Source organism: Babylonia areolata, chromosome 15, assembly GCF_041734735.1.
Source record: "Babylonia areolata isolate BAREFJ2019XMU chromosome 15, ASM4173473v1, whole genome shotgun sequence".
Classification (NCBI taxonomy): Eukaryota; Metazoa; Mollusca; class Gastropoda; order Neogastropoda; family Buccinidae; genus Babylonia; species Babylonia areolata.
This window is the reverse complement of record NC_134890.1, coordinates 22,978,705-22,989,441: the sequence shown is the minus strand read 5'-3', so window position 1 is coordinate 22,989,441 and position 10,737 is coordinate 22,978,705. Positions and strand designations below refer to the sequence as shown.

The window sequence follows — 10,737 nt, the reverse complement described above, 5'->3', positions numbered from 1 at the left end:
TCGGTTTTTATACCGTACAGCGCAGTTGAGAATGTTTTACATGGAAATCATCATTAATATCATCACTACTGCTACTACTTAAAAACAAAAAAATTAAGATGACTAGTATTTTCAATATCATTATTAGTATCAAAAAAAAAATTTAAAAAAAAAAGCTCCCCCTCTCCATCACCCTGCTCCTCTCTCCTCAAAAAAAACATTAACAACAACAACGAACAAACAAACAAACAAACAAAAAACGGACACAAGTCTATCTGATGCAACCCCTGCGAATACACAAACCATAGAAAGAGGATGCAGATGCACAAACTGATAATTATGAGAGGCGTGCATCCGTGTGTGACTGGCAATGTGGATTTGAATTGTTTGGTGATTTTTATTATTTTTTATTTATTTTTATATATTATTTATTTTATTTTATTTTATTTATTTTATTTTATTTTATTTTTTTATATTTCTATATTTTCTTTTTATTTTATCTTATTTTATTTTTGTCATGGGGAGTAACGGCCCCTGTCCTGTTTGTCCCGGCGAAGGCGTGAACGGTGTGACAGCTTTTTCTGTTGTTGTCTCCCGTGTGCGCGGAAGCGTGGAGGTGTCAGCTTCCATCTTGGAGGTGAGTAATAAACAGCCCGAAAAAGGGTATAAATACCGCTGTCAGGCTCCTACTGTTTTATCCATTTTCAATCAAGATACTATCTGGAGTGGAGTGGGTGTTCGCTGCTTGGTTCAGTTTCTTCTGGTTTGTAATGTATGTTTGCTATTTTGCTGGAGATAACGGGGATTATTGGTGGTGGTGTTAGTTGGGTTTTTTGTTTTTTTTCCTTCTTCTTCTTCTTCTTCTCGGTGATGTGTATTCTTTGAAATAACTTGTTTTGATAACATTGTTGTTACAGGTTGTTCTTGTTTTTGAATGTCTTTAGGGGACGGTTCTCGTTGTCGGGTTAATGTGTGAGCTGTATTATTCATTTTGTGAATATTATTCATATTTGTTTTGTGGCTGCCTTCACCTCTACAATCCATCTCGCTCTCTACGATCGGCTTTCGATCCACTCTGTTTACGCACACCCAGATTCAAACACTCCACTGCTGGACACCGTTCTTTTTCTGTCTCTGGACCTTGTATTTGGAATGAACTTCCTCTTTCGCTTCGTCAGATCTCCACACTCAGCTCTTTCAAGTCTGGCCTTAAAACCCAGCTCTTCACAAGATAGCCTCAACCCCCTACCTCTTCCTTCTCTTCAGTTTTCTTCAGTTTTAGAGTTATGCATGCGTGTGAACGACTGGTGTGAAAGCGCTTTGATTTGACTGCACAAGATTCAGTGCTATATAAATACTATCATTATTATTATTTTCTGAGTCGAGTTATCTTTCCTTGTTGTTAGCCACACCAAGAACAACAGTTTTCCAGCAATGCCACCAAAAAAGCTATGTCGCTCAGTGCCTGCAGTCTGAACGGGAGTTGTGTGATAGTTTTTGGTAACGAAGAAGCCGCAGAAATCAACCACTTGTCTTACCATGCGCAAAGTTCTTTCTTTTCCTGAATTCCTTCTACTGTTACATAATTGTTACAAGAAAAGGAAAAAAAACAAATACAAAAAACAAAGAAACAACAACAGCAACAATCGATTCAATTCACGATCGATTTGATTAGGTAAACAAGTATAAAATATATAATAAACTAAGTTCACGAGCGAATCATTAATCATATCACTGAATGCTTTTTGCTGTGTTTGTTAAATCTGGAGTAAGCTGAAAACATATATCATGTAAAACAAGAGAGACAAGGCCTTCAAGACTCACTTGTGATACACTTAAAAAAAATCCAAGCTTTTTATGTATTGAGTATAATTTCAAAATGTAATGCTTAAGATGAGAAAGATCAGTTTAAAGCGAATTAAGTCCCCTAGCATTAATTACAGAGTAATTTCCCATTTTTACTATCTGCACCAAAAACGTTTGCAAAATAAATAAAACTTCCATGCTTAGCAAAAGAAGTTCCTGTTTGAACAAAAAATGATAATAATGACTGCTCTTGTTGTTGGGTCAGAATATCAGATCAAAGTGCCAAGTTTAGAGAATACAATATATATATATATATATATATATATATATATATATATATATATATATATATATAACAGTAAATGCAGTTTGCATATAATTAGGCTTCATTTGTGTGTGTGTGTGTGTGTGTGCCCATCCCATAGGTGCAATATTGTTTTAAACAAGATGACTGGAAAGAACTGAATTTTTCCTATTTTTATGCCTAATTTGGTGTCAACTGACAAACTATTTGCAGGGAAAATGTCAGTGTTAAAGTTTACCACGGACACACACACACACACACACACACAACCGAACACCGGGTTAAAACATAGACTCACTTTGTTTACACAAGTGAGTCAAAAAGGTATAAAATATCAACAAAGTTTAGGATCGAATCATATCACTCAATGTTCTTTGCTGTCTTTGTAAATACCGCGCTTTGCCGGAGAAAGCTGAAAACACGTAAGTCACGTGAACTAGTATGAAATATCAACAAAATTCACGATCGATTCATGTCAATGAGTGTTCGTAGCTGTGTTTATAAATACTGTGCTTTAACGTAGTAAGCTGAAAACATGTAAGAGACGAATTTATTCTTTGTATTGAATTAAACATGTAAGAGATTGATTTATTCTTTGTATTAAATTCAATCTCATTCTCACCAGAGACACAGATATAAAATCCAAAATGAACTATTTTATTGCATTATATAAAACAGGTAATTATGTAACACACAAGTTTCAAATTTCTAGTTTTGATTATCCTTTCACTCCTATTGGAAGTATGGAGGATTATTGCAAAATAATATGTTCATGCCCAGAACAAACATTTCCAAATACACAACAATGTCACATAAAAGTTGAGAAAACACAAATGTCTTTTAACTCCAAAAGTGTAGCTAGGCAACATTTGCAAATCTAATCCTCTTACTTACAGCTAAAATGACTTCTTCTTTTTTTTGCCTCCTTTGAAGCATATTACAAAAATTAAAAACCGATTTTGGAGACAAATATTTTTTAGGAACATATCTATTTCGTAACTCAGGCACACACGAATGGTGTGTGGCTCATTTGCGATTAATACATTCAGTCCCAAAACAAGCCGACGCCAGAAAAACAAACAAACAAACAAAAAACAAACGTCAATGCAGTTGTTAGATAATAATAAAAAAGAAAAAGAAAAAAAAAGAAGTCCAAAACAGAAACCGTCACTGTTGTGGCTAAAATGTCACAATACATGTACTTTTCTACCACTCGCAGCAAGGGAAGCAACCGTCACTCGCGTCCAATTAAAGAGTCACGCTTCACACACACACACACACACACACACACACACACACAGTGGAGTGATGTCCTAGAGGTAACGCGTCCGCGTAGGAAGCGAGAGAATCTGAGCGTGCTGGTTCGAATCACGGTTCAGCCGCCGATATTCCCCCCCTACCCCCCCCTCCACTAGACCTTGAGTGGTGGTCTGGACGCTAGGCATTCGGATGAGACGATAAACCGAGGTCCCGTGTGCAGCATACACGTAGCGCACGTAAAAGAACCCACCGCAACAAAAGGGTTGATCCTGGCAAAATTATGTTGAAAAATCCACTTCGATTGGAAAAAACAAATAAAACTGCAGGCAGGATTTTTTTTTTTTAAATGGGTGGCGCTGTAGTGTAGCGACGTGCTCTCCCTGGGGAGAGCAGCCCGAAGTTCACACAGAGAAATCTGTTGTGATAAAAAGAAATACATATACAATACACGGGCCCCTTTTCCATGGCCTGTTCATTGCATCACCCTCCCCTGTCTTCGCTACTCACTCAAGGTAGGGTGTGGGGGGACTCAGGGGTGGGAGTGATGGTCGTGTCTTATATCACTCTTTGTGAAAAGAGGTATGATAAATTAACAACAACGACAACAACAACAACAACAACAACAACACACACACACACCCCAGAGGAGACCCTGCCACTGCCGCTGTTTCTCTAAGTTGGAAGGCCTTATACAAAAACAAAGAGAGACAGACAGACAGACAGAGACAAGAGAAGGAGGCAGACAGTGACTAAGACAGTTCTCTTCCATCAGAAGCAGTCGTGACTTGTGGGTGATTTCAGCACTGACCTCCTTCCGACACCGAAGATGAGAGCAACAACAGTCCTGATGTGCGGCCTGCTGCTGATGGCCTGTGTCGCTACGTCATCGGCATGGGGGCGGTTCCGATTCCGACGATGGATACCAAGAATACCAAGAATACCAAGACCCCCCCATCCATACCCAGGTCCAGTTTTAGCCGGCAGAGTAAGTATCAGTATCAGCATCAGTAGCTCATGGAGGCGTCACTGCGTTCGGTCAAATCCATATACGCTACACCACATCTGCCAAGCAGATGCCTGACCAGCAGCGTAACCCAACGCGCTTAGTCAGGTCTGTAGAAAATTAAAAAAAAAAAATAAAAAAAAAATAAATAAAATAAAATAGAATAAAATAAATAACAATTAAAAAAATAAAAATAAAATAAAATAAAGTATTTTTTTTAAGTAAGTGCAAGGATATTGGCAAGTATAAGTAAGTGCAAGGACATTTTCTTCTTATCTTCCACAAAAGGAAAGAAAGAAAAAGAAAAGAAAAAAGACAATGAACCCCTCCCCCTCCCCCCACAAAAAAAAACAAAAACAAAAACAAAAAAAAACAGCACCCCCTCCCTCCCTCCCCCTCCCCCCTTCACCCACCCCCTCCCCCTTCACCCTCCCCCTCCCCCCTTAACCCCCCCCCCCCACACACACACACACACACACCAAAAAAAACCCAGTAGATTTCCCAAGCTCAAGATGACTAAACAAGCTCCATTGTCCCATAATAGCGGGTAGAGTGAGTGCTAGGATTGTAGACACTTTCTTCTTCTTCTTCTTCTTCTTCTTCTTATTATTATTATTATTATTATTATTGTTGTTGTTGTCGTTATTGTTGTTATTATCATTATTATCATTATTACTAGCTGACCATCTTCTCTTGCACAACACCAGACTAGTGTGCTGGGTATAAAAATACGATGGCCAGGCATCTGCTAAATCGATTCGTTTATTTCATTGTCATTATTTATTGTCTTTTTCTTTATAGATTTTGTTAACTGTGGTGTAGTGTGTACTGGTCAGTTTACACACACAGAGTGACATCTCACTGAAACTGAGACGGACACATAAACTGTTGTTTCGCATTTGCTTATCATAACTAACAGGTATTTCAACAGCGATGATCGTAACTCGAATACATTTTGGAAACATTTACGTGAAGAGGAATCAATTATAGAAGAGGGGAAAACAAGCGGTAATGGTGACAGTAAGTAATGCAGTGCATCGCTTTTCATGCATATACGCACGCACGCACACACACACACACACACACACACACACACACACACACACACACACACACACACACACACACACACAAATACACTGACACACTCTCACAAACACACGCACACAGACACACAGACACAGACACACACACATATACACACACAGACACAGACACACAGACACACACACACACACACACACACACACACACACACACACACGTTGTGTGCTGCCCCATCAGTCCTCATCATTCTTTGTGCTCATCTTACCCCCCCAGACCCCCCCCCGCCCCCCCCCCCCCCCCGACTGCCCCACCCAACCGCACACCCACCCCCCTCCTACCACACCCCGCACACCATCACAACCACCACGCTGGCTTTGTGCTGGCCCCATCCCCAGAGATCCACACAGGCACCTTGTTATCAGTGTGGAGTCGCCATGAAGCCACTCACTGCAGGAGACTCTGCGCGCGGAACAGATTCTTAACCGCTGCATTAGTATTCTGCGGTGCGTGCTCACTTTGCACATACCTTGATACACGTTAAAGATCCTATGATCCATGTCAGTGTTCGGTGGGTTATGGAAACAAGAACATACCCAGGCATGTACACCCCCGAAAACAGAGTATGGCTGCCTACATGGCGGGGTAAATAAACGAAAAACGGTCATACACGTAAAATGTTACATGTGTGTGTGTGTGTGTGTGTGTGTGTGTGTGTGTGTGTGCGTGTGTGTGCGTACCTGATATCTGATTGAATGACACAAGAAACGAATGATGAGCGCCCAGTGGCAGCCGTCAGTCAGCTCTACCCAGGTAGGCAGCCTGTTGTGCAAATGACCCCGAGTTTGTGAAGCGTTTAGAGCTGGGTCCCGACCGAGGATTGACGCCATATAAGTATCCATATCAATCAATCAATCTGTTTGTTTATTGATGTATTTTGATAGTTATTTCCGTTTTCATTTATCTATTCTTGACTATTCATGTATTCATTTATCAATGGCAGTTGTTTTTTTCTTTCTGATTCGATTGCTGTGGAACGTCAGAGTGTGCGGGCTGCTGAAGAGGCGACCCCTGCTGATGCAGACGATGCAGGTGATGATGCGGGTGACGGAGGTGACGCAGGTGACGGAGGTGACGCAGGTGACGAAGATGACGCAGGTGACGGAGGTGACGCAGGTGACGGAGGTGACGCAGGTGACGGAGGTGACGGAGGTGACGCAGGTGACGGAGGTGACGCAGGTGACGGAGATGACTCAGAACTGGAAGAGGACGGTCAGTTAAATCGTAAGTCAGTTTTCATCAACCGATTCCCTTTTTTTTTTTTGATACTCACTGTTGTCTGTCGTTTTCTCTTTGAACGTTGACCAGTGCGTACACAGCTTTCGTTTCAGTTTTTCAAGGAGGCGTCTCTGCCTTCGGACAAATCCATAAGTGCTACACGACATCTGCTGGACAGATGCCTGACCAGCACCAACTCACTTGTCAGTTTCAGTTTCAGTTTCAGTAGCTCAAGGAGGCGTCACTGCGTTCGGACAAATCCATATACGCTACACCACATCTGCCAAGCAGATGCCTGACCAGCAGCGTAACCCAACGCGCTTAGTCAGGCCTTGAGCCAAAAGAAAAAGGTGAATAAATAATAGATAAGCTTACATAAATAAATAAATAAATAATAATTATGATAAAAAAGGTAGTAGTCATAATAATAATAATAAGATAATAATAAATAAATAATAAATAAATAAGACAACAATGATGTTAAATAAGCAAATAAATGTAAAACATGAAGACACACATTCACTTGTCAGGCTGGCTTTAAGTGCAAAATTTTGCAAGAGGACAACATTTTTGTTGCCCTGGGATCGCTTCCAGAGCGTCATGTGCGTGTTGCACACGGGACCACGGTTTATCGACTCATCCAAATAACTATACACTCAGTTTGATTTTCCAGTCAAAACATGGGAGAAATGGCGAGAGCGGGATTCGAACCCAGACCCTCACAGACACAATACTGGCAGATAAGCGTCTTACCAACCATTCTGCCACCTTACTTCTTTGTTCACAAAATAGCTCTGTCTGATTCTGGCATTGTAAACAGGACCTGTACACAGATCCGAACAGAGACAGCCATTCTGATTGAACTTCAACACAAAGTAGTGCCAGAACAAACACATGAACAAAAGCTAGCAAAAAAAAAAAAAAAAAAAAAAAAAAATCACATTCTCCAACGGAGTCCCGTGGTCTGTTTAGCGTATATCAGAAAATGACATCAGTTTGCATTCGGGTCAACAGCAGAGTGAGCTGTATGGTCAAAGGTTTCTCCACTGCAGTTGGAGTTCATGTATCAGTTTCAGTATCAGTATCAGTAGCTCAAGGAGGCGTCACTGCGTTCGGACAAATTCATATACGCTACACCACATCTGCCAAGCAGATGCCTGACCAGCAGCGTAACCCAACGCGCTTAGTCAGGCCTTGAGGGGAAAAAAAAGAAGAATAAAAATAAATAAATAAAATAAAATAAAATAAAATAATAAAATAAAATAAAATAACAAAACAAAACGAACAGACACACACACACACAAATAAATAAATAAATAAATAAAACTACTACTACTACTAATAGCTTATCTTTTAATTTCCATGCTGGTTTAATGAATGGTTTTGAATAAGATTCCGGTAGGCATCAGGTGCCAGTTGCATTGCTTGGTTCTAACTTTTTGACAGTTACACGTGACTAAATGCCCACGTTGACCGAACTACGCCATTGGTCAGTTCCATACTACACGCAGTTAGTAGCGGGTTACGACCATACTAGGCTCTTCCGTCCGAGCAATGCAGCTGGCTCCAGCAGGAGAGACTTTGTCACAACTGGTTAACTCACTCAGTACGGCCAGTCCTCTCTTCTCCTCTACACAGACCCCTCGGATGTCCAGTGGGTGTCTGAATGACCCAACCTTTAGCTTCCGTCGTTAGAATGTGGTATTCTTTGTCAACATTCACCTCTTCAGTATAAGAGCCTTCCGCTTGCAATATTTTGATGATGGTAATTGGGGTGAAACGCTGTTAACGTCGTCTCTTTCGCCGTTCGTATGGAGAGAGTTAAACTCTATAACCAGGTGTCTTTACCTCACGGGATTTGCGGAAGTATGGAAAATGGTGGAACAGGAAATACTAGACCATTCCGTATCCAAAACGTGCATGACAAACGATATAAAAATTTCAAGCGACCGAGCTGCTGCATACATACCATCTAAATCATTGCAACACAATCGGGACAAGTATCTTACTGCCATCACTAAAGGTATGCTCTTGTTATGTTTCGAACAGGAGAATGCTGGATAAATTGTATAAAGATAAATAAATACATGAAGATAAGATGTATTTAAAAAAAAAGAAAAAAAAAAAAACAAAACGAAGAGTGAAATGATGAGACTTTTAACTGCACAAAATGCATCTGTCTGAAATGATTTATTTGCGACTATTCCTCTTGACTGTCATTATGTAGTTTTCCTCCCTTTACCTATGAACCGCTAGTACACAGGTCGCACAGATAAACTCCTGACATCTCTTGTCTCCTGTCCCCATCACAGCGGAAGCAGTGAAGAAAGTCTTGACCGAGGCCAAGGAAGCTCTGGATGAAGCCATAAAGGACTTGGAAGGTGAGTACTGAGTGCTTCAGTGGTGGAGTGGGTTGGTGAGTGATGGGTGAGTCAATGGTGGAGTGGGTTGGTGAGTGATGGGTGAGTCAGTAGTGGAGTGGGTTGGTGAGTGATGGGTGAGTCAATAGTGGAGTGTGTTGGTGAGTGATGGGTGAGTCAGTAGTGGAGTCAATAGTGGAGTGGGTTGGTGAGTGACGGGTGAGTCAATAGTGGAGTGTGTTGGTGAGTGATGGGTGAGTCAGTAGTGGAGTGGGTTGGTGATTGATGGGTGAGTCAATAGTGGAGTGGGTTGGTGAGTGATGGGTGAGTCATTGGTAGAGTGGGTTGGTGAGTGATGGGAGAGTCAGTAGTGGAGTGGGTTGGTGAGTGATGGGTGAGTCAATAGTGGAGTGGGTTGGTGAGTGATGGGTGAGTCAGTAGTGGAGTCAATAGTGGAGTGGGTTGGTGAGTGACGGGTGAGTCAATAGTGTGTTGGTGAGTGATGGGTGAGTCAGTAGTGGAGTGGGTTGGTGATTGATGGGTGAGTCAATAGTGGAGTGGGTTGGTGAGTGATGGGAGAGTCAGTAGTGGAGTGGGTTGGTGAGTGATGGGAGAGTCAGTAGTGGAGTGGGTTGGTGAGTGATGGGAGAGTCATTCGTGGAGTGAGTGATGGGTGAGTCAATAGTGGAGTGGGTTAATGAGTGATGGGTGAGTCAGTAGTGGAGTGGGTTGGTGAGTGATGGGAGAGTCAGTAGTGGAGTGGGTTGGTGAGTGATGGGCGAGTCAATAGTGGAGTGGGTTGGTGAGTGATGGGTGAGTCAGTAGTGGAGTGGGTTGGTGAGTGATGGGTGAGTCATTAGTGGAGTGGGTTGGTGAGTGATGGGTGAGTCAATAGTGGAGTGTGTTGGTGAGTGATGGGTGAGTCAGTAGTGGAGTGGGTTGGTGAGTGATGGGTGAGTCAATAGTGGAGTGGGTTGGTGAGTGATGGGAGAGTCAGTAGTGGAGTGTGTTGGTGAGTGATGGGAGAGTCAGTAGTGGAGTGGGTTGGTGAGTGATGGGAGAGTCAGTGGTGGAGTGGGTTGGTGAGTGATGGGAGAGTCAATAGTGGAGTGGGTTGGTGAGTGATGGGTGAGTCAATAGTGGAGTGGGTTGGTGAGTGATGGGTGAGTCATTGGTGGAGTGGGTTGGTGAGTGATGGGTGAGTCAATAGTGGAGTGGGTTGGTGAGTGATGGGAGAGTCAGCAGTGGAGTGTGTTGGTGAGTGATGGGTGAGTCAGTTATGGTGTGGGTTCATGAGTGATGGGTGACAAGTTGTGAAGATGGGTGTCTGGTGAGCGATGGTAAGTTATGATGGAGTGAGTTATGACTTGGTGAATGGTGGACGAGTCTTGCATGAAGCACACCCACGTGTCTGTTTTCCGCGCACTGTGGATCATGCTTTGAAACGACAGGACCCCACACGTGACGTGACAAAAAACTGACTGACGGGGCTAGCTGTCTCTCCCGACTCAAACTAAGGCCTACGATGGCTCAGTGCTCAAAAAGTCCACGCCAGGAAAGTGACTCAGTCCTGAAGTGGCGACCATCCTGTAGGCGCGGGTTCGAACCTGCTGAGGACCAGGTTGGAGAGGGGGAAAAAAAAGAAAAAAAGAAGAAACAAGAGAGGCAAGGCCTTCAAGACTCACTTGTGATACACTTATAAT

General features: G+C 42.3%; 1 protein-coding gene across 2 annotated transcripts in view; it reads left to right on the top strand.

Moving 5' to 3' along the window:
- The first annotated feature begins 626 nt into the window (after positions 1-626).
- LOC143290495 (uncharacterized) overlaps positions 627-10,737 on the top strand; it is a 12,913-nt gene continuing 2,802 nt past the window's right edge. The window contains exons 1-4 of one of the 2 annotated variants that reach the window (XM_076599993.1): positions 627-742; positions 4,151-4,334; positions 6,440-6,680; positions 8,987-9,055. In XM_076599993.1, the coding sequence (XP_076456108.1) occupies positions 4,176-4,334; positions 6,440-6,680; positions 8,987-9,055 (469 nt within the window). In that variant the 5' untranslated portion in view covers positions 627-742; positions 4,151-4,175. Of the gene's footprint in view, positions 752-4,150; positions 4,335-6,439; positions 6,681-8,986; positions 9,056-10,737 lie in introns of both variants that reach the window. The other variant, XM_076599992.1, reaches the window with a different exon arrangement.